This window comes from Alternaria arborescens, assembly GCF_004154835.1.
Source record: "Alternaria arborescens strain FERA 675 chromosome Unknown contig_47, whole genome shotgun sequence".
Taxonomy (NCBI): Eukaryota; Fungi; Ascomycota; class Dothideomycetes; order Pleosporales; family Pleosporaceae; genus Alternaria; species Alternaria arborescens.
Genome location: NW_021167902.1, coordinates 117995 through 139963, shown reverse-complemented (window position 1 = coordinate 139963; position 21969 = coordinate 117995). Strand labels below are relative to the sequence as shown.

General features: G+C 51.0%; 9 protein-coding genes across 9 annotated transcripts; 3 read left to right on the top strand and 6 right to left on the bottom strand.

Annotated features, from left to right (window-relative positions):
- Nucleotides 1-509: 509 nt before the first annotated feature.
- On the top strand, nucleotides 510-2464 carry AA0111_g11325 (hypothetical protein; the record flags this gene model as incomplete). Its single annotated transcript, XM_028645177.1, has 4 exons — nucleotides 510-946; nucleotides 1036-1376; nucleotides 1435-1764; nucleotides 1821-2464. 4 exons carry the CDS (start codon nucleotides 510-512, stop codon nucleotides 2462-2464), a joined length of 1752 nt encoding a protein of 583 aa, XP_028501120.1.
- Nucleotides 2465-3283: 819 nt separating this feature from the next.
- On the bottom strand, nucleotides 3284-4402 carry AA0111_g11324 (hypothetical protein; the record flags this gene model as incomplete). Its single annotated transcript, XM_028645176.1, has 6 exons — nucleotides 3284-3450; nucleotides 3498-3789; nucleotides 3840-3921; nucleotides 4011-4198; nucleotides 4246-4316; nucleotides 4366-4402. 6 exons carry the CDS (start codon nucleotides 4400-4402, stop codon nucleotides 3284-3286), a joined length of 837 nt encoding a protein of 278 aa, XP_028501119.1.
- An 888-nt stretch (nucleotides 4403-5290) lies between these two features.
- On the bottom strand, nucleotides 5291-7192 carry AA0111_g11323 (hypothetical protein; the record flags this gene model as incomplete). Its single annotated transcript, XM_028645175.1, has 1 exon — nucleotides 5291-7192. One exon carries the CDS (start codon nucleotides 7190-7192, stop codon nucleotides 5291-5293), a length of 1902 nt encoding a protein of 633 aa, XP_028501123.1.
- A 260-nt stretch (nucleotides 7193-7452) lies between these two features.
- On the bottom strand, nucleotides 7453-9245 carry AA0111_g11322 (hypothetical protein; the record flags this gene model as incomplete). The annotated part of the gene is made up of 5 exons (XM_028645174.1): nucleotides 7453-7841; nucleotides 7894-8384; nucleotides 8449-8808; nucleotides 8859-9049; nucleotides 9099-9245. The coding sequence occupies 5 exons, from the start codon at nucleotides 9243-9245 to the stop codon at nucleotides 7453-7455; spliced, it is 1578 nt and encodes a 525-aa protein (XP_028501122.1).
- Nucleotides 9246-9869: 624 nt separating this feature from the next.
- On the top strand, nucleotides 9870-14157 carry AA0111_g11321 (hypothetical protein; the record flags this gene model as incomplete). Its single annotated transcript, XM_028645173.1, has 3 exons — nucleotides 9870-11457; nucleotides 12059-13410; nucleotides 13462-14157. The coding sequence occupies 3 exons, from the start codon at nucleotides 9870-9872 to the stop codon at nucleotides 14155-14157; spliced, it is 3636 nt and encodes a 1211-aa protein (XP_028501105.1).
- Nucleotides 14158-14735: 578 nt separating this feature from the next.
- Nucleotides 14736-17636, bottom strand: AA0111_g11320 (Pre-mRNA-splicing factor; the record flags this gene model as incomplete). The annotated part of the gene is made up of 2 exons (XM_028645172.1): nucleotides 14736-17163; nucleotides 17272-17636. The coding sequence occupies 2 exons, from the start codon at nucleotides 17634-17636 to the stop codon at nucleotides 14736-14738; spliced, it is 2793 nt and encodes a 930-aa protein (XP_028501121.1).
- A 488-nt stretch (nucleotides 17637-18124) lies between these two features.
- Nucleotides 18125-18864, bottom strand: AA0111_g11319 (hypothetical protein; the record flags this gene model as incomplete). The annotated part of the gene is made up of 2 exons (XM_028645170.1): nucleotides 18125-18233; nucleotides 18281-18864. The coding sequence occupies 2 exons, from the start codon at nucleotides 18862-18864 to the stop codon at nucleotides 18125-18127; spliced, it is 693 nt and encodes a 230-aa protein (XP_028501088.1).
- A 563-nt stretch (nucleotides 18865-19427) lies between these two features.
- AA0111_g11318 (hypothetical protein) lies at nucleotides 19428-20627 on the top strand (the record flags this gene model as incomplete). The annotated part of the gene is made up of 3 exons (XM_028645169.1): nucleotides 19428-19435; nucleotides 19489-20384; nucleotides 20476-20627. The coding sequence occupies 3 exons, from the start codon at nucleotides 19428-19430 to the stop codon at nucleotides 20625-20627; spliced, it is 1056 nt and encodes a 351-aa protein (XP_028501089.1).
- Nucleotides 20628-20901: 274 nt separating this feature from the next.
- AA0111_g11317 (hypothetical protein) lies at nucleotides 20902-21911 on the bottom strand (the record flags this gene model as incomplete). Its single annotated transcript, XM_028645168.1, has 4 exons — nucleotides 20902-21072; nucleotides 21117-21513; nucleotides 21578-21652; nucleotides 21703-21911. The coding sequence occupies 4 exons, from the start codon at nucleotides 21909-21911 to the stop codon at nucleotides 20902-20904; spliced, it is 852 nt and encodes a 283-aa protein (XP_028501096.1).
- Nucleotides 21912-21969: the final 58 nt, after the last annotated feature.

Here is a 21969-nt window from a genome sequence, read left to right as displayed (position 1 = left end):
TCTTTACTCCGTATATATTATATATTAAGCTTTGATCTTCTTTCCCTCTTTACTTACATACGTAGCTTAGATGTATCGCTTTTTACTTTCAAACGCGGTTTGGTACGCGGACTAGCTCGTGACGCGCACCCGCCTAGTAGTGCACGGGCACTGCCGCACTACAGCTGCAGATCGGCGGCCCGTCTAGAACCGTTTTATGCAGGGCGCATCAAAGTTCAGCTGAAAAGCAATGCATCAGCCTATCTCCACGAGTCTACTACCGCTGCCCATTGCCTTTGCTTGGCTGGCTGAACATTTAAAATTGTCTGGCCTTCGATAGAGCTGTCGCTAATTGGTTGGCATTAAAGCGGTGAGAAGATACTACTGTACCTCTTTACGAGCGCCACAGATTGTCATTCTGGATGAAGCGAGTGAGGACCTAGGTGAATGCAGCTCTCAGCAGTATAAGTAACGGGTTGAGGAAGCAGTCCTTACAGTTCCATATCCCTCACTTAGATCTTGTTTACGGCATGAATTTTAATCAACCTCCCATGCAGAGTGGTTTCCAAGACACCACCTTGAAGCCTTCTCCAAAACGCATCGTTATTTGCTGCGATGGCACATGGCAGTCGTCCGTTACTAACGTAGACAATGTTCCGTCAAACATAACCCGGATCGCACGATACCTCCTTAAGGTCGGCAAGGATACAAAAGGCGAGCAATGGCAGCAGCTTGTTTACTACGATGCCGGCATTGGTACAGGTGCTAGCTCCGTTGAAGCCGCCCGAGAAGGTATGACGGGCTCTGGTTTTGTTGGCAATGTCATTGAGGCGTACAACTTCATTGCATTGAACTACAATCCCGGTGATCAGATCTTCTGCTTCGGATTCTCGCGTGGCGCCTATACAGCGCGTGCTGTTGCTGGGTTAGTCACAGACATCGGCATTGTCAAGCCGCGAGATATGCAGTACGTTCATCGCTCATTTGTTTGCTCTGCTCTCGCTCCTCATGTTTCGTCGTAAAACATAATGATCACCGATTTACTTTTGGATGTAGGGACTTTCCGGAACTGTACCGTACCTATCAGCGCTACAAGGACAGCAACATGTTCAGAAAGTCAAAGGCATGGCGCGAATGGGTCAACGGCGTGCGCCTCTTCGATACAGCTCAGAAAAACCTTCCTGAAGGATTTAAACAATCTCCATACCAATGGGAGAAACGACCTCATGGTGCAGCACCAGAGTCAACTCGGTGGGTTGAAGCCGTAGGTGTCTTTGATACCGTTGGATCCCTCGGTGTCCCGGATGTAGAAGGCTGGTTCAGGTATACCATCAACTTCCTGGCTCAAAAAATCCCTGCCGAGGAATTTGGCTTCCGAAATGTCGCACTCAGCCCATGTGAGTTCTATGTATAACTCGACTTGCCGAGATTTGGTGTACTAATTCTCGTCCAAAGACATCAAGCACGCGTACCATGCGATGGCCCTGGACGAGCACAGGAAGCCGTTCGATACCACAATGTGGCATCTCTATCCAGGTGACGGCACAGCAAAAACTCATAAGCCAGTATCTGAGCTAAAAGAGAGACTGGAAAAGCTTCGCGACACGCATGGCACTCCTGAAGCCGAGATTCAGAAAGCTTGGGAAAACCTCGTTGACGCTGAAATGCACGAAGAGCTCAAAGGCAGCAATTCGAAGCTGAAGCAAGTCTGGTTCCCTGGCGTCCACATCAATATTGGTGGAGGAAGTGATGATGTCTTCAAAGACAAACTAGGCGACTTTGAGCGTGAGTCAAACCAAGTACTGTCTATTAGATGAAGTAACTCACCAAGTGCCAAACAGAAATCTCTACTATCACGCTCGCTTGGATGTTAGAGCAACTCAAAGAGCATCTCGCTTTCGAACTGAACGGCGTAACCCTCTTGAACCAAGATCGCCTCTTCCTCTTGCAACCCATCATCGAAAGTCTCCTCGGCGATCACGCTAAGTACAAAAACAACTGGCTCGTCAAGAGAATCGACAACATACTCGCAAAAGACAGAACTGACCCTTGGAACGACGGCAACAAGACGCGTTCCAAGGTGCTCGCGGCCGAAGCGCTGCAAGGCTGGGGAACGGGACCCATCGTCGACAGCTTCGAAGGTAATATGAAGAAAGCCGGCTCAAAGTACCGCACACCAGGAGAATACCGTGACGAGAACCCTCCTCAAGGCGCAATAGGAAAAACGGAGGAGGAGATCCATCCCACTGTATGGTACAGGATGCAGCAACTAGGCAATGAGTATCAGCCCGTACCACTTAAGGGCTTCAAGCGCGAACAGAACAAGAGCGCGGATGGCATGAGCTTCGAGTGGGTGAAAGGCAGCTTGCGGATCCCGGAGTCCAAGATTGCTGGTATGCAAAGTATTGAGATGGCGTGCCTGGTTGGTGACACGGCGAAGAAGTTCATGGGTGGCTTGGAATGGGAGTATGGTGTTGATTTGTAGGAGGTGAAGGCTGTAGATGGACCACTTGAGGCGCCGGAGTCGAGACAGAATCATGGGTTGCAACGTCATTAGGGTTTCTAATCTGGTCGAAGAAGATCGCGAGCAAACAACCACATACGACTGGTTCATAGACTGGATCTAAGCATACCGAGCGCATGCTATGTTTTAAGCATATTCCCATGTTCTTTTGTATATGGTACTGTACCACAAGTCCTTAAACGACATAAGCTGGTTCTGACAGTGAAGAAGATGCCAATTGTTTAGTGTGCTTATAGCAAGGGATATCATGCGTTACTCTTGATGCCCAGCACGCTCTCTGAAGCGAGCTCACATTGGCGCACAGCTCATTGCCTTTCCGCTTTCTCGTCACTATTGAAGGTAACAATGTAATCGAAAGCATCGTCACATCTGGAAACGCCAACGTGCAGCATACTCTTAGCTGCGAATGTGCCCTCTCTGGAAGAGATGATGGGGAGAGTAGCAAGCTGTCTTGCGGGAGCGGAAGCAACACCGCGTGCGAGGACCTTGCAGTGATATTAGGAATGAGACCTTTGATGATAGAAAAGCCCTGCGTACCGGTACCATCGACGTTGAAGATAGCAGGTGTGGTATTAGAAGACATCTAGGTGGTGTCTTAGAAATGTTGTTTCTACACAATTTTATAGTCAGTCCCAGTCATCTCTCAAACACCTGAACCATTCTTCATAGAAACAAACTATATATATGACTTCAAGTGGCTTTCCAAACATTGTTCAAATATTCCTCTGCCGAGATGAATTTGTAATCGGGCAGCAATCTGTTCCATTCATCGCTGATAGATCAACCACCAGCGGCCAGAGATTTGACATATTCTCTCGTTACGTTCTTCGAGAACATCTCCCTGTACACATCTGGAAGGGCTTTATGTTCAATAATGGGATACCATGACGCCTTCAGCTCCCCCTTGTTAACGTCATCCGGGACCAGTCGTTCGATCTGGAAAGGACCTGATAGTCTTTTAGCATTACCAACAACAAGCTTAGTAGTGATTTACCTCGAATGCGTTCTGCAAGTCTCAGAAAACCGGAAATCGTTGTCTGGGTTCCCCGTATACCTCCAGTTGTGGGCCACCTGCCCCTGTAATCCAGTGCAAGAGCCACAACCTTAGCCATATCTCCGACCGTCGTGAGTGTGAGTGGGGAATCCTCCGCTCCCTCTAGTATGATAGCCCGGCGATACTCAAAGTCGGCAAACATCTTGAAGCTTTGAAGGTGGCTGGCCGTTGCGTTTGGTTCTGCGAAGTATTCGGTGAAGAAGCCGGGTTGGAAGAGGCAATATTCGATTTGCTATATAGTCAGCTTAATACACGTCAATGATACCGGTGTTATTTGCTTACATCTTGCTCTTTGTTTATTGCTTCGAGGTACTTGCGCGTTTCATCCTTGTATGCGTAGTGAGCAATGCCACTTTCCGAGCGCCTTCGCGATGTTATGTTAGTACTTCGATACTGTGGGATCTCGACTCGACGTAAATCAAAAATCATGACGACCATTCAGATGAGGCGAACCTTTGTACGCTCGCTTCGATAGCTGCGTGGATCAACACCTTTTGCAACTCAAAGGCCGCCTCCATGTCAGCGGTTGCTACAAAAGACAGCAAGGTATCGATTCCGTCAAGAGCTACTACGAGTAAAGCATGGCTGTGATATTTGACCTTTCTCCATTCAACGCGTGTCGTCTCACTGTCTACAGCATCCTATCATAATTAACACCCTGGCAGCGAGATAGAGGAGATTTACCAACTCTTCGACTCAGAACTACAACTTTGTAGTTACCCCGAGACAAGATTGCATATACCACCTCTTGAGCCACATCTGTATCGACTATCAAAGCAGTTCTGAACGAACGTATATGTAGACTTACTACCAGAACCCCCAGTGATGGCAACCTGCTTTGACATGACGCTGTCTGATATTCGAAGATGAATCCTTACTTTCCTACCTGCCGCAAGAGACTGTGGTGAGTTTCAACATCAGAAAGCTCACTACCCAGTCTTCATGCATTAAACGATATTGCGTATCTCTGGTTCCGGCAACAATGTTGTGGTCGATCCCGGACGAAAAAGGTCGGACACTTTGGCGTCGATATACCACGTGGAAGAATTCAGGCAGATTCGAAGTTTCAGACACGGCTATATATGTGTGCGGGTGGATCAGACAGCTTCCGGACTTGTGTCCACTAGAAACACACCCTCTCGATGGCGACTTGGCTGTACTTGGCGATCTAACTTTGCTTACATAGACTTGGTACGCCGGCTTCTCTGTAAAGTTGAGTTGATGATCCTTGAGGGTTTTTGCTACCGCATCTCCGTGTACAGAATGTTGTCTGGATGCGCTTACATGATCAAGAGGATGTCACACATTCCTTCTGGTCCCTGGGCGATTGATCCCTCAATTTCATCCTTTTCTGTCTGAACGCGAACGTCGCTTACATGCACGTTTGTCAAACGACGAATACTACGTACGAAGTTCTATCGGACACCTCGATAGTCTTTCCACTTTCGTTCGCACGATTGGAGAATCTCGCCAGAAGGTCGATCTTGCCACATCCGCCACACATCTTGCACGCTTACATTCGCCGTCGCGTCAATCGCGAATACACCTGTGACAAAACCAAACTGAACATGTTCTCCTTCTGCACTCACCTCGTGTTGCGCAATTGGTATGAGGGTGCGTTGCGCGATGAGATTCCTGTGCGTGTCTGGAGTCAGCTATCGCAATACGACTTTATGCATCCGCTGCGGAGGGTCTCCGTATGACCTGTGGTCCCCCTGAAATAGAAGCAAGACTTACGTGTTAGGGTCCGCACGAACAACCGTCGCCCTGCTCGAAACGAGCACGTTCGCTGATTCGTCGCGCAAGCTAGGATCCGTCAAATTGACAATACCGCTCGCGCCAGACTCTGAGAGTATGAGAGCGCTATCTCGGTCACTCCACCACCCGAACGTCTTTTCCTTGTGCTCGGCACCAGTGGGAAAGGAAGCACACGGCTTTTCGAAGATAGAAACATTATCTGCAGCCTGCGCACTTGCTGCGAAGCCACCTTCAACGATCTGCAGCCTTTCCCTCGCCGAGAGAAGCGTCGTGCACTTCACGTGGTGCACCCTCGCGCTCCACCCGGGCCATCTTCGCATAGGCGGTACTAGAAGCGTTTCAATAACCACATCCAGCCTTGCCCATGGCTTCCAGCGACTCATCAAGATCGGTACCCTCTCGCCGCACTCTTTCATGTACACCTCTCCAGTTTCGACATCGTAAGGGCTCCACCGTACCTTCCAGTCGTCTTCCTCGAGCCCAAGTGAAACTAGCAACGTCGAGTCCGGTGCTATCTGCTCTAGTGACAGACCGCATGGTACGCTAAAGCCAAAAGCAGAAGAGTAAGCAAGCTTACCATACTTGGCTTCGCGAGCCTTGAACCTTTTGGTGGTCGACTGCTCCGAAGACAGCAAAAATGTGTGCTCTCGAGTGTTGCACAGTATTTGGCGTGGAGGCCAGAGAACTTTGATGTCTCCAACTGCATTGTCGAGTCGCATAATGTCGTTCCTAATCCCTGGATGACCAAGTTCCTCTGCCTGCCAGAATGCATTCGTGTCATTCAGGCCGAGAACCAAGAAGCTTTTCAGGCACCAATATACCGATTGCGGCGAGTTGTAGTCCTCAGCAAGGTACATGTTTGGGTACGCAAATCCAATATAAGGCGTCCCATCAGTGTTGAAAATGTGTGGCTGTTTCGCCCACCACCGCAAGTGCCTGAGCAACAGGCCCTTCACCGATCCCATCTCCTTGATCGGAGCTGGGAGCTCAATGCCAGTGAATGCAATGGCTGCCCAGAAGGCCGCGAACGCGAAGCGATACGTTAGACTTCGCCCAAATGGAATTGCTGCACCTTGGGGGTCGAAGTACCTCCAATACTCCTTCCCAAACTCACGTGCTTGCTCTATGTACTTGGAAGTACGAGCTGAATCGTATTCCGGGGCAAAACGAATGTAGAGGAGTTGCGCAAACTGTATCGCGAAGCTCCCGCTGTAGTAATCGGCTTGTTTTCTTTGTTCGCACCAGAGACCGTCCGAAGACCACCCCTCGCCGATATCGAATGTGTCAAGTTTCTCCAAGCTTTTGTCGATATGCGCTTTCACCTCAACCAAGGGTACATGAAGCGTCTTGAAAAGCGCGATATTAACCAATACACGAAACCACAGCCAGTTGGTTTCAGGCATCTTATGCTCATTGATCTGCCGAAGCCATGCAATGAGATTGGCTTGAGTAGTTGGCTCACTGTCAAACGAGAACACAGTGGGATTTGCAAGCAGGGCAAAAGCGATGGACTCCATCTCCACCATGCGCTGGTCAAAGTCGGACAGATCGCCCCAGTATTCCGGACTCTGCGGGTCGGTTCCAGCTCGGATGCCAGTCACCCAAGGTTCTAGTGCACCTTCTAAGGGAGCACTCGTGCTCTGGTTGCTTTGTTGCTTGGGCTGGAGTAAGATGGCAACAGCCCAAAGCGGCCGCGCGAAGCCCTCGAGCTGAGCTGCCGTCTCGCTGAATCCGGCACCTGTGCATGTCGCAATTTTGATTCGTGCGTGGCCGGGTGATCTGTATTGGCCTAAAGGGCTAATGAGTGCAGAAGCTGCACGTATGAAGTCGTCTCTCGTGCGAAATTGATTATCAGAGAACCCAGGAAGGGGCGGCATATTGACGCAATGACTGTGCAGGGCCAGGTTGAGGGGATGTAATGATCACAGGAACAACAATTTCATAATTTCCTTCTAAGAGGCGTCGAGGTGCTTTATCATCCAGCAGCTCCTCGCTTCGGATAGACATATCGCGAAGATAGCCCGAGATCGCCAAGCCGTTAAGAATGTATCAACCGAGTTTTTAACCCCGAGACAGATACGCCCATTCCGACGATCCAGATAACTATAATCTTGTGGATGCTGGTATACTCCGGACCTCAAGGTCTACCTTCCTTCATAGTCTTGTCATCTGCAACCTCGATGTGCACTGCTTCTGGCTTGTTAAGCACATCTTCGTCCTCTTGCCTGTTGATATCAAACTTCTTAGTCTTCTCCTCGCGGCGCCAGAGGTACTGTCCAACCATAAAGAGAACCCAGTAACAAACGATGAAGACGATGTTGACAGTATAGCCCTTAGTCCATTGCGGCGCTTCCAGGATAGGAAATACAGTAATCGGATAGAAGGAGAAGAAGGCCCAGCCGATGGTCATCATTGCACCAGTTGTGAAACTTCGTGCTTCGTTGTCATCCTTCATTATCATGTTTACCCACGGAAACAGGATGGGGGTGACGCAAGATGTCAGGCCAAGCAGGTAATAACAAGTGACTGGAGGGATGTTAGCTAGGTCTTCGTACGCCTTGGAGATGACGTTACTCACAATGGAGGCCAAGTGGGATGTACCACACTCGCAAGCACACATTTGCGAAAAGCAAGATCGCTGTAACGACTGAAAAAACGATCCACATCGGATATATCATCACCAAACTAGTGATGAAAATGCCACAGACGATGGCCAGGCCCTGAACTCCGGTGGGGATGAGGTTGATCTCTTCGATGGTGTAGGTACCGTTTAGATCGGCTTCCTTCTTGAGCCAAGCTTGCATCTGACCACCAACGTAGCTCGTACATTGGAAGAAGACGTATGTCAAGACCGCGACGTAGAAGTGCCAGTGAGTGAATACGCGTTTAAGCATACGTTTGCCAATCTTGCCGCTCTGCTTCGTACCCTGGCTCTGCATGCGCGCGACGGCGAGCTTTCTCTCGTCTTCTGTCAGCCACCAAACCTTTGGACTAGTGGGAAGTCCAGGGTATAGGAAGAAGCCAGCGAGACCGATAGGCAAAGAGATGGATCCATCAATAATGAACAACCTGCAGTTGTGAACATACGAAGTCAGTGTATGTCTCCCATGCATTTCGTACAGACTTAACTTACCAGCGCCATCCCGACATCCCATGGACTCCGTCAAGGTTCTTGTGGGCAGCGGCTTGTAGATAGCCGCTAAACATAGCGCCAGCATTGCTCGAAACATACCAGACGCCGGCGCGCTTGAACACCTCATCCGCGCGGTACCAGGATGTGAGAAGATAGATCGAGCCAGTCGATGCAGGGGTTTCCAGAACACCGAGAAGGAAGCGAAGCCCGTAGATTTGCGGTACGCTACTCAAGCGAGACTGCGTGAAAGTCAAGATAGACCAGGCGCATTCCATAGTCGGGACGTAATAGCGAGCCAGCTTTGGACGTGAGATGATCAGCATGCTCGGTATTTCAAAGATCATGTAGCCGATATTGTAGCTGGATGACGTGAGACATTGTTTCATGGCAAGGCTTCTAGCGTGACTTACAAAGTCCCGAAGAGCGAATATTCGTTGCCCTTTATCGCCAACTCCTCTCGCATGCCAGACCAATACGCAGTATTGAGTGCGTTCTGATCCAGCCACTTTATGTAGAAGCAGAGGCAACACAAAGTAAGCAAGACACAGTCGAGCTTGCGTACCAATCGTTTTTCTTCGGGAGAGTAATGACTCGGATACCACTGTACACTATGAACAAATCCCATAACCATGTGCGCTTGCAAAACTCACATCGAAGATGTACATCCAAGCAACCCAGAAAGAGCGGTTGGGCTTCTCGGTGGCAGAGCTTACGACAACCTCTTTGCCGTTAACCATGACAACGTTGCGTTCGCCGTCGGGCGTCACGACCTTGATCTCATCCTGAGAAGGCGGCATTGTCGTGCGCGGTCGTCAAGAAAGAACTTTGGTGCGGTGGTATGATGCAGGCGCCAGAAGTGCTGCTTCGTTGGAGTTTCTTCACAACAAAGTATTCTTCACCCGAGTTTAAGTATCATGAGTTCTGCCATGAACATTGAGCGGATACCAAGTCTTCGCCATTCTGAATTCCTATCCTTTGCCAGTCGTGTCGGTCAGTGTTCCTTGCTGCTGCATACCCCGCGGGTTGTGGCGCTTTCCCATGGGGTAAGGGCCGCAGTACGCATTGGGTGGAAACCCAATCACGGGCGTGCGGGGCTGTTGTTAGCGTCGTTTCGGATCCTTGGCAGCGGGCTTCGGGCTATCGCGAATATCAGAATCGTCCCATCTCACACAAGACACATGTCTCGGAGCATTGGCAGTTCGCGTTTCCATACCCCGAAACCACATCAACTGAATTTCGCCATGACTATGTACATAGTAGCCGCTTCTCTCTCATGGGGTGATCGTTCTAGCTTCAATTCGATTCTCTCACGTTACAGACGACCGCGCGTAGCAAACGCCATCCCTGTTGCGAGAATTCAGCATCCTCCCTAACTTTGGAGTGCCAGCGACGAAGATACCACGCTACATTAAACCGATCACATGGATCCACTCGTGACGAACCTCGTCGAACCACAAGACGATTCATCGCAAGCGCCTTCAAAACCAGCGGAAGACGTGAAGCCAGAAGACGACCACTTGATACTCAAGCCAGTACAAGAACGAACTCATCACGATATCTCCGGGGATCTCGGCTTCGCTCTCACGAAGAAAGCTATCCTAGCAGGGAGCGTACAATCCTCGGGAAGCAGCATTGAGGAAGACTCATCTGAGCATGACACGGCGACACCCAGCAGCAGCGCACCGCCATCAGAAAGCGGTAATCTGGACTGCATAATCCATCACTTCACCTCAAGCACTGCGATAGCCGATCTCGTACCGGAGCTTTTCACTGAAAACATCATGGCCAAAGTCCTTCGAACCGCACAGGCTGCTATGTCCTCCCTTCCTACCGCATTTCCAGAGATTGTCCCTCAGCAGGACAATCACGATGGTAGCTATAGCTTACGTGAAGCTGACTTTTGGACTTGTGGCTTCTTTCCTGGGACCATGTACAACATGTTGGAGAGGCTCATCAAATACCCTCAGCATATGCATCTCTCTAGTTCGATTGATCTGAACCATCTCCGAAGTCAACTCACTGTCTTATGTCGCACATGGGTCGAGCCAATTCGAGGTATGGACGAGCGAACCGATACCCATGATATCGGTTTCATTGTCATGCCAGCACTCCGTACTGACTGGGAACTGTTCGGAAACCAGCAGAGTCTGGATTCTATCGTCAAGGCTGCGCATAGTCTGGCGATGCGATATGTTCCTACAGCTGGTGCTATCAGAAGCTGGGACTTGCTGAAGAAGAAGAACATAGAGATAATCGACCAAGATGAGAACATGATCGTTATCATCGACAGCATGTGCAATCTCGACTTGCTGTATTATGCGGCACATCATGCGCAAGACTCCAAACTTGCGGAAATTGCCACTACCCACGCTGCCACACTCTTGCACAGCCATCTGCGCCCCGAGTCAATGCTATCCGCATCGAAAGATGCCTACAGAGGTCAATGGTATTCGACTTGCCACGTCGCAAACATTGATCCAAGGACAGGCGAACTGAAGCAACGAATAACGGCACAAGGTTACGAGCACGATTCAACATGGAGTCGTGGCCAGGCATGGGGTATACTTGGATACGCGGAGACGTACATGTGGACAAGAGACCATAGGTTTCTGGAGGCAGCCTGTGGACTCGCAGAATATTTCGTGTATCGTCTGGAGACATCACCTGTCTGTGTATCTTGTGCGCGCTACGTGCCTTTGTGGGACTTTGATGCACCAATCGAGAACGAGGATGAACCGTTGCGCGACTCTTCTGCAGGCACCATCGCCGCTAACGGAATGCTATTGCTATCGCAAGCATTAGCGGGTATCGGGCAGACTCAGTTGTCACTGAGATTTCGGAACACAGCGTTGCGCATAGTTCAAGACACACTCAGCTTTGCGCTGGCATCAGAAAAGGCTCGGCTCGTCAGTGGTTCATATCATCAGATTCGTGCGGAGGAGACAATGCCAGAACGTCGTTACGATGGGATGTTGAAGTTTGGAACTGCAAACAACAATGCGAATGCGCGTAAGCGTTACGCCAATCATGGCCTCGTTTATGGAGACTACTATCTGGTGGAATTTGGAAATAGGTTGTTACGAATGGGCCTAGTATAAGCCAGGTGACTCTTCGGCTAGCGCAAACAGGCAAATGTGTATTGTCGTGTCTTGATCAAGAAATCTCTGGTGTAGAAGAATAGGATCACTTCGAGGGGTGGAGAACGTCTGATGGTTACTAGCTCGGTTAAATCATTAGTGTCATCGTATCTCTCAAGACGCTAGACTGTATACTGATCGGGTCGCGCCAATGCGGAGAACCTGGCTGCCCTCTCGGTCGTTCGGGGCATCTCGACCGGTGTTCGGATGGATCAGCTACATAAGGGTGTAGTTAGTCCTAGCTCTCAGTAAACGCATGTCATGTCAGATGAAACTTCTAGGCACAAGTCAAATGAGCAGCCTGACTGTGAGCTGAAGCAAGCTTCTGGCACGCCGTATGGCCTCGCTTGCAATTCGTGCCGGAAAGCGAAACTGCGCTGTTCGAGAGACAGGCCCAGTTGCCTACACTGTAGAAAGACAGGTAAAATATCACATGGTTACGCAGTCCGGTTCCATCCGCTAATATTCAGCAGGAGAAGAATGCGAATACGAATCGAAACGTATCAAGCCGGGCTTAAAGTCAGGAGCTATTGACAATCTGCATAGAAGGATTGACGAGTTAGAACAGCGCTTCAACGCGCAAGAATCTCATCTTAAACAGTGCAACCACGACTCACCACATGAAACTGGACATACACGTCAGATTTCAAGCGAGTCGGCAGCTTACAGCATCTTGGCTCTGTTGGCCAAGGAACTGCCCAAGCTGACTGATGGCTTATCGAATGGAGGAATTGTCACGCCGGCAACAAACGAGGAGAGCAACAAAAGGAGACGTCTAGCAGACAAAGACAATGTTATTCTCCATACGTTGGACTCAGATGAAGTGCCTCCTCTACCCCAGGCTGAAATGCTGGAAGCTATCGTTGCAGCATACTTTTCCCATGTTCATCCTTGGATCCCGATGATCCATCAGGCCAGGTTTTTTCAACGCTTCAGCATAGAGCAGCAGCGCAGAAAGCTCTCAGTGGTCATACAAGCTATGATTCTAGCCGCTTCCAAATTTGTACCTGGTTCACGAGGGGGTCATGTTGAACAAGCGCGCAGGTGGGTTGTTTGCACAGCTATGGAGACTCTATCACTTGAGAGCCTCCAAGCGCTGACTATACTGGCTTTCGATGATATTGGGAACGGACAAGCATCAAAAGCCTGGGCCATCATCGGATCAATGACGCGTACCGTTGAATACATGGGCTTGGCACAGGAGCAAGAGGATAGTGAGCTTCACCCTTTTTGCCAAGCATACGCATGCCTAGAGAATACCGACGATTGGACAGAAGAGGAAGAACGGCGGAGAGTCTTCTGGAATGTTTTCCTCCTTGATCGATTCTGCTCGGTAACTATGGGCTGGAGTACGAGTTTAACCTCTGATGATGTCTTTCGGAGACTGCCCTGTGACGGTCACCTGTGGCGCAAGCAGAATGCTGTCTTGACGCCTTACTTCGGCATTTGGGACAAGTCAAAAGGTCGCATCGGCAACCCGATCGGCTTCATCTCACAGCCTATATCTCTGATCGATGAGTCATCCGCCACTGAGACTGCAGCCCATGGCCAGATGAGAGGGACACCATCAATCGACATGGGTCAAAACGGAGCGGCAGATATGTCCACGGTCGGTGCTTTTGCGTACAACATCGAAGCAACCGAGTCTATGAGTCGCGTAGTGAGCTATTTTCTTCAACAAAAAGTCAATGTTCGAAACCAAGGCGAGATCAGCTCTTGGCTCACTCGATTCAAAGAGCTAGATCTTCGCTTGGTGCATTGGAAGATGCTGCTACCTCAGAAATGGAAGGCCAATCCTAACTTAACAAGACAGGTTCCCTTGATGGTAAGTATTCGAACGATTGCTGCATTACAAACATCAAGTAACATCTGTTAGGACCCGAATTTAACTACAGCTCATGTCACACATAACGCTTCGATGATACTGCTTCATCAGCTCATCGCTTATCCACCCCCACACTGGGGCTTTCGAAACCGGTTACCTAGCACTTGCAGCGCAGAGGCTTGCTACACTGCTGGTATTGAAATTGCAACCATTACAGAGAAATACCTCACAAAGTCGTCGCCTACATCACCGGTTGGATGCCAGTATGCTTTCTGCCTGTTCGTTGCCGCCAGGGTACTTTTAGCTCATTGGCGCTACACACGTGAGAACGACCTGGCGCCCGAGTTCTGGTCCATCTTGCACAGCCTTGAAGAAATGTCAAGGCGATGGATCGCCTTTTCTGGTCGGTCGCATTGCGAGGAGAACCTGTTCAGCCAGTATCACCGTCGGCTAAGGAGACTACATGAGCTCTGCGCAGAAGACGAAAACTTCCGACTTAACATTATGGACTATACCAATGATCTCGATCATCGTTTTGGTACCAGTGAGCCATCGCAATCTTTTCGCACATGGCCAAATGTAGGGGTGACTCTGCCGTTGGACGACTTGGGCTTACCCTTGCTGAGTCCGGAGTTCAACACCGATCCGATGCTTGATCAGGATTTCATAGACATGGACCGTGTCATTGCTTTCGAGGACGGCAGCATGTTCACTTCGTCATTCGATCTTGGGGCCAATGGGTGGTAATGTAAGTTGTTCCATGGCTTGCCACTCTACATGTGAACATCCACATTGAACAAACGGATTTTCTGCCATGATAATCAGCTTGGCGGCCTCACATGATTACAGTAGTAGTAATCAACGCGGATATTTGTGCCTAGTGTATATATGAATAGAGGCGTACTAGGTTTTATACGAGGTCATGCCGCGTGCAGGTCAGGCTGATGGAAATGAGTCAGTGAATAGCCACAGTAATTGCTTGCACCCCATTGGCATTCCTGCTTTACAGTTTTTGAAGTCCTTGGCCTGTTCCAACATTGGAAACAACAGATCCTTCAGTCGTTTGAAACGATGGATCTGTTGTGATTGTTGTGGACCATCTCGAGATCCCCAAAGCGGTTCACGGCTCAGAACTAGAAAACACAACTTAGTTGAATAAAGTTAGTAAATGCCAGAGTCAGGAACTTATCATCCTCGAATATGCCAAACTAACATCGATCCGTGTAAGACCGCAGCTGTGAGCAAGGCCCGCTACTAAGGCCGGAAAATGTTTCGATTATGCTTCGACCTTATCAACACAGACACCAATTTACAGCAGCAGCACTCTACTCCGCTTTTGCCGCAGCAATCTTCAAAATCTCCTCTACACTCTTCCTCGCATTCTTAGGATCCTTGGCAACAGACTGCCATATTTCACCATGCTTGGGCTCAGCCATGGCAGCCTTTGAAAGCGTATCCTCCTTCTTCTCCTCAGTGCCATGCTGTTCGAGGAACTTGTAGTACCACACCCAAGCATCACCGTAATCGCTGTCAAGGGTGACAGCCTTGACGAACCACGTCGCGGCCTTGTCGAGACGTCGCTCCGACCAGAAGATCCGTGCGACGACGACGAATAGTAGAGGGTCCTTTTCCACTTTCTTAATAGCTTCGAGTGCGCGCGGCTTACGTTGTGTGCGGCCCTCGAGGTGCATGATCTTCTCTGCCCATAAAAGCCCTGAGTTGGGACATTGTTGTAGAGCGCCGGCCATCAGCTGTTGGGCGGCACTCGTGTTGTTCTGGCAACGCTCGAGACGGACTTGCTCTAGAAGGATCTCCTCGCTCTTAGGGTTCTGCTGTCGACCACGATCCAGGGTGGACCTAGCCTTTACAACTGCTCCTTGCTTCACCTGGAGTCGTGAAAGAAGAATATACAGGACTGGAGCTTTCGGTGCCGCGCGTGTACCGATGTTGAACGCCTCATGAGCTTCGGGCAGCTTTGAAAGCTGCTCGTAGACTTGACCCTTGATAGCATGTAACTTCCAGCTGCCGGGCCAGTTCTGCAGACCCTGGTTGCAAATGTCAATCGCTGTCTCATAGTTTTCCAGTTGTCGTTCTAGCACGGCCGACTTCATGTAGATGCGGTCAGTGGCAGCTGATTCACGTGCTACCTGGAGGAAGCTACGGGCCTGCTCGTAGTTGCCAGCGTCAACTTCGAAATCAACAGCGCGAGTGTACAGCATTTCGTTGCCTGGCAGAGCCTCGAAACTTCTTCCCAGAACCTGGCGAGCACCTTCAGGGTTGCCTGACTGCCACATTTCTCGAGCGTATTGAAGCCACAAGGACTCCGAGTTTGGACAGGCGTTCACGGCACGCTCCAGGACACTTAGTAGGGTGTCTGTTGTTCCGTGATGTTTTTCGAGGTCAGTGGACGCGTGCCAGACTGTTGTACTATACGGGAAGACGGCGACAGCAAATCCGAGGATTGCCCTAGCTGTTTCCGGCTTGTTTCTGTTCAACACGCTCCTGGCATCTTCTAGCCAAACGTCCCGACGCTCGTCATCTTCGTCAAGACCCCAGCCCACAGTCGCCTTGATGATCGCAGCAGCTGTGCCAGTGTCGCCTTGCTCCTCGCAAATCTCAGCTTGAGTGATCCACTCTTCACGTTTGATCATAGCGTTCTCCTTTATCAGGGACTTGACTGCTCTAGTCATGATCATGTCCAACATGTCAACTTTGCCCAGCTCTTCTTGCAATCTGCAAGCATGAATCCAAATCGCCCAACTGGTGGGGATGGCTTTGCGAGCCTTGTTGAGAATCTGCTGCGCGTCTTCTGGTTTTGAAACTCTGGCGAATGAGATCCACAACTCCTCTGAGAGAGGAACAGTTTCTGTAGCTTTGGCGAACAATAAGCGGACAGCGTCTAGCTCTTCCGTGTCGTTGATCAAGGTCTTCCACAACTCCACACTCTGGGGGTTGTGATCTAGAGCTTGACGTGTAACCTTTTTCCTAGACGCTGGTGTTTGTTCCAGATCAATGGCAGCTTGCCATAATTTTACCGCCTTGGTGTTCTGCTTGATACCATTGGCGGCAATGATCTTCGCATTGTGGATGTTGTCGCGGTTCAGTCTGATCGCTTCCTCCCAGACGACTACAGACCGAGGACATAGTTCGCATCCACGTGCAATGACCTTTTTGGCCGTGTGAATCTTTCCAGCAACCTCTTCAAGTCGTGCTAGCGCAACGTATCCGGGGCCGTTGTGGACGTTGGTCTTGACGGCCGATTCTAACAGCACACGCGCACGGTTGATGTCCTCAACTGGAACTTCCTCACCCATAGCTTCCTTTTTGCTCAGTGCAGTCATGTATCCCTTCGGGTCCACAGACGTCGAGGTACCAGAAGTTGTTGTGGTTTGCGTGCCAGGCGCACTTGCTGCTGAGTCCAGTCGTACCGTCAAGGCAGATAGCTGCGCGGCTCCGATACTGGCAAGGTTGGTTGTCATGCCGTCTGCGTCGCCTGACGATATCGTGGTATCAAGCTCGCCACTCTTGGATGCTGCGGCCAAAACACTATCCGGAACGGCGTATGACCTCGAATTCGCCAGTCGAGCTTCACGAGCGCGCTTCGCTTTGCCGGTCATATCTCCAACCTCAGGCAGCGCTGCCCATTCTTCCTCAGAGACGCCGCCGAGGGCTCGCTTCAGATCGGCAAACTGGAGCTGGATCTTGGGGTTGTTTCGTTCGTACTCGTCTCGTTCTTGCTGCTCGCGAGCTTCCCTAGGGCGGACACAATCGGTATCTGTTCGTGGAAAAAAACACGATGAATACTTCGATAACAAAGATAGAGGGGAGGGGCATAAGGTAAAGGAAAACAGGGGGACTAACCTTCTTGCTCTACGGCGCTTGTCCATCTTCTCGTCAACTTCTTGGTATATGCGGTCTGCCTCATCATCGTCCTTGTCGTAGTTCATGCCGCTTGAGAAAAGGCCAACTTCATTATCGGGATCTTGAAACCGGTCCTCCTCTTCGTCCCTCTCTTCCTCCTTCTTTTCAGTGACACCATAGGCTGAGGGGGCTGCCTGACCTAGCGAAGCTGCGCGCTTTGCTAGCATCTCTTTCATCTGCTCCTCGGATGGACCCTCACGGGCGGGACCCAGATCGCTTCGGGTTGTAAAGCCCGTAGCTCCTCTACCGAGACCAGCCACATAGTTCTCGGGCGCAGGCATAGAGAGAAAGTCGCGTCGACTCATCTTGGCGGTAGTTCCGGGGTTGTCGAGGAAAGGTATTGGTCGTAGCCTCGGGCTGGAGCGCGCCGCAAGCTGCGCAGGCTTTCGGAACAATTAACCTAAACGCGATGCGCCAGTATCTTCGCTGGATGTATGCGGACTTGGATCGCGGTCGCGATGGAAGAGTTGGCGGTGAAATACGGTAGCGAGGTGGGTGGTGTTGATGCCGAGGCGGCGTGATAGGGCAGTCGCGACTTGGATAATAATTTGAGCTAGGCAATCGCGTGTCACGTGCAACGAGTTATGAAATGCACTAACCCAAAAGGTGAGTTTGCGACGGGCACATGAATTCATCCAGGCAATGGCTGTCTACAACTTCACGTATGTTATCTTGCTGCGGATGCTTGGCTACCTCAAAGACCTATTCAATAGCTGACATGTTGCGGCTGACTTTACTGGGGCCATATATATATGTGTACTTGATCTCATCCCTGTTCGTTTCGCCCTTACTTCTACGCAGATGCCTTCCCGTGCGAAGATTGAAGAGCGTATCGGGGTGAGATTGGTGGCAATGGGGGAACTGGCTCTTCTGGCGTGGTATCCCCTCTCAAATTCCTTCCGCTTCATCAAGTTAGCATATGCTGGATCCGTGTTGTCATCAATCGTACCTCTTCGTTTTCCTCAATTTCCCTCCGAACCACTTCTTGAAACTCCTACTCGAGGACGGTCGCTCCGGTTCTTTGGTGCGTGCGGTGTCGGATTGTGCCATGCTACTCCTGTGACTTGACGCACTAACGGCGCTGGCGTCTGGGGTTATGTCGTCGTCTTCCTCCAGCGGCGGCGCCCACCTCTCGACATCTCCGTTGACCACTACGAACCAACCTAATTTTTCTCCCGGTGCAACCTTGTCCCTCAATTCTGCAATGGCTGCCCACTGGTCATCTCCCAGCCCAGCTCCCCTCATCTCTTCCACGTCGACGCCCAGCTTGATCTCGTGCACAATATCGCACACATATGCGTACGGCTGATCCTTGACGGTGAGATCTTCGGGATCGTATTGCTCGATGAAGCGTAGATCAGGCAGCTGGGCCATCTGTTCTGGCCATTGCTCCTTGAAGTTTTGCATCATACAGGCCGCAGTAGCAGGGGCCATGAGCCATTCTGGAGCGGCATCGTCGAGGTTCTGCAGAATAATGTGAATGCGAATCTGTGCACGCGGCCATCGAAAACCGTGAACGAGCCAGGTGGGCATGTTGAAGTGCTTTTCGTATCAATTCTCCGTTTCGGAGGTGGAGTGCCGTGGAAGAAAGTCGGCCCAAAAAGCAACACACAGAGGTAGGTCAAAGTGAGGGACGAGGTCTTTAGCAGACTTTGGCTTGCAGGTCGTACATGGTCACAGACGTTGTGTTATGTAGGTTGGGACCGCGTCTTGAGAGCTTATGCAGAGGTCTAGACGATAGCCGCAGCGTGGCTGGGAGCGCTCGTCTTGTGGCCAGATGCACGCTAGGAAAAAGCAACAAGGGAATCGATACGACGGTTACCACGGGGAAGCACGATCAGAGGGGCACTATTGAAGGCGATGCATCTAGCCAGGAACTCGGGTTGTCTCTTTGGGTTATGCCAATGGCACTGTGGGGAGAGAACTGGATAGGGCCCCGCTCGACGCTAATGCAAGGTCGCTCCCGTTCGCGTCGACGGGTGCCACTGCTTGCCTCCGCGCCCGACCTCGCTGGTGAGAGTTAAGAAGGCGGCCGTCCCGATGGCGCATGACAACAAACAACACGCTCTGGTCTCGTCCGCCTGGCACATGTCACCATGCCTCTGTGAGTGGCTCTCCTCTCCCAACTCTAACCCTTGGAGTCGCTAACGACTGTAGACACCTGCTCGGCAAGAAGTCATGGAACGTATACAATTCCGACAACATAGCGCGCGTCAAGGCCGACGAGGCTGCCGCTGCCGCACGCGAACAAGCCGATGAGCAGCGCATGCAAGAGCTCGATGCCGAACGACGTGCGGCCATTCTCCGAGGTCGAACGCCCCCACCTTTGCCAGAAAGACAAGCCAGCAAGACGTCAGAATCAAGGCGCTCAGGCCACGCAGATGAACGCGGACATATCAGGAAAAGGAGGAAGCTCGCTGGGGAGGATGACACCGATCTGGATATACGCATCGCCAAGTCCGTCACGGCGCGACCTGAGCATGACGACAAGGACGCCAGAGTCCTGAAGTTGCGGAGCACTGCGAGTGATGCCCCGTTGCAAGACCATGCCGGCCACATTGACTTGTTTCCGGTAGACATGAAAGACGCCCTCAAGCGTGAGAGAAACGCAGAAGCGGAACAGGAGAAGCGCAAGAAGGAAAAGGCCATCGAGTCCCAGTTCACCATGCGCTTCTCCAGTGCGGCAGGAAGGGACGGGGTCAGTCGACCCTGGTACGCTGCCGTACATTCGCCCAAGCAGAGCGCTGGAGACAAGAAGGAATTGTCAATCTACGAAGGCTTCGTGAACAAGGACGTTTGGGGAAATGAAGACCCGCGCCGTAAAGAAAGGGAGCAGGTCCGCATATCGACAAACGACCCTTTTGCCTTCATGCAGAAGGCGCAGGCACAGTTGAAGAAGTCCAAGCAGGACAGGAGACAATGGGCCGAGGAGCGCAGTCGCGAATTGATGGAGCTACGATCAGCTCAGGAACGCGAGGATAGGCGGAGTAGACATCTTAAGAGGAAGAGGCGAGACGTCGAAGACAGCGAGCATGGCACTCCCAAGAAGCACAGTGCGTCATCGCGCCATAAGCATCGTCACACAAGTCCTAGCCACAGCCGTGACAAGCGTGAGCCTAGGACTTCCACGCACAGCCGTGACAGGCACGAGCATCGGTCTTCGCATCGCAGCGGCGAGCGACGAGCCCAAAGCAAGAGTAGAGAGCGCGCTGGTGATCGTCACACCCATCGTCACCCGCGGACCGAAGATTTTGAGACGGCTTTTATATGAGAGCGAAGACATCGGGTACCAATAGTCTTACGTCCAAGTGGACCATCCATGCGACCAACGTTGTGTTTGCTCATTCTCTACCCTGCTTTTTTTGTGACCCCATGTCTGACAGTGGACCCGTCGGCTACTCCCTCTAGGATTCGTCGGGCTGGTCGCAGACATGCAGTCGCTTCACGCGAAGATGGCGAGCTAAAGAGTGTTTAGTGGGAACTGAAAATGTTTTCGTATATTATGTCCAAGGGCTCATGCGTGTAGCAACAGATGAGTACTGTACCTTGAACATGGTGCTAAGCTAACGTCTAGTCCTTCTTTTCACTTGCGTTTGCACCAATCTCAACATCTGTCTTGGCCCAGTATTTACTCAGATCTCCAACAGGTGGGCAAACAGACCATCGCATCTCTGCCGCCATAATAACGAAGAGCATGTACCATCCCAGTAAGCCTACTATGAATAGAAGCGCCCCACCAGCCTACTAAACATCAGCAACGTTCTGGAAACATTTGATCAGCTTACCTTTTGCAACCTAAGCGCCTTGTCAAACTCTCCGTTGCTCAACGCCCAGTAAGCTCCGCTCAACACCCAGGCACCGATTGTCACGAACCCGAAGATGCCAGCAAACACTACGTTGATTCTGATCGTAAACAGCCAGAATGTACCCAATGCGAAGCCCCAAACAAGAAGATACAGTGCGATGACAGCATTCATCTCTTTGCTCACAGCCCCTGCTGCTGCATCGCCGTCGGACGAGTAGGCTGCTGCAAGACCAAGTGTAGGTAATTGCAACATTCCAAAGGACAACCAGAAGACCGAGAAGAGACCACAAACCATCATCGGAAAGAACTGCGCTTGGATCCAGAGGAATATCGTTGCCAGGGTAAGAAGTACTGGGCCAGTGAAGAAGAATATACCACTAAGAATGGCTCAATACAGTTTCGAGACGGGAAGTGCACACTGGGAAGGGGATGAATACTTACACGACAGCCTGGAGACCAGAAGCGCCGCCCCAGCCCATCAAAACCATGGAAAAGGTGAAGGTTGAGATGACGAATCTGCTGGGTACTCAGTACTGTGTCTCTCGCACATGCGATGATCATCTTACCCCAGGAAGCCCAACGGTGTCGCATTGGCATATCGTCCGACGTGATCGTTCGCATTTGGTGTCTTGGGTGCGAGATACAACTTCTCGAATAGCTCCGGACTGAGGGAAATGTTCGTCGATGTGTGAGTAAGTCGCGGCTCCTTGTCAATCCGATCAGAATCTGTACTGCTCATCGCAGGCGCTGGATGCGCTGTCGTAGTTGTCGCCATAGCTGCTGCGATGGACTCTCGGTATTGCTGGCAAACCAAAGTCTTAATGTCAGATGGC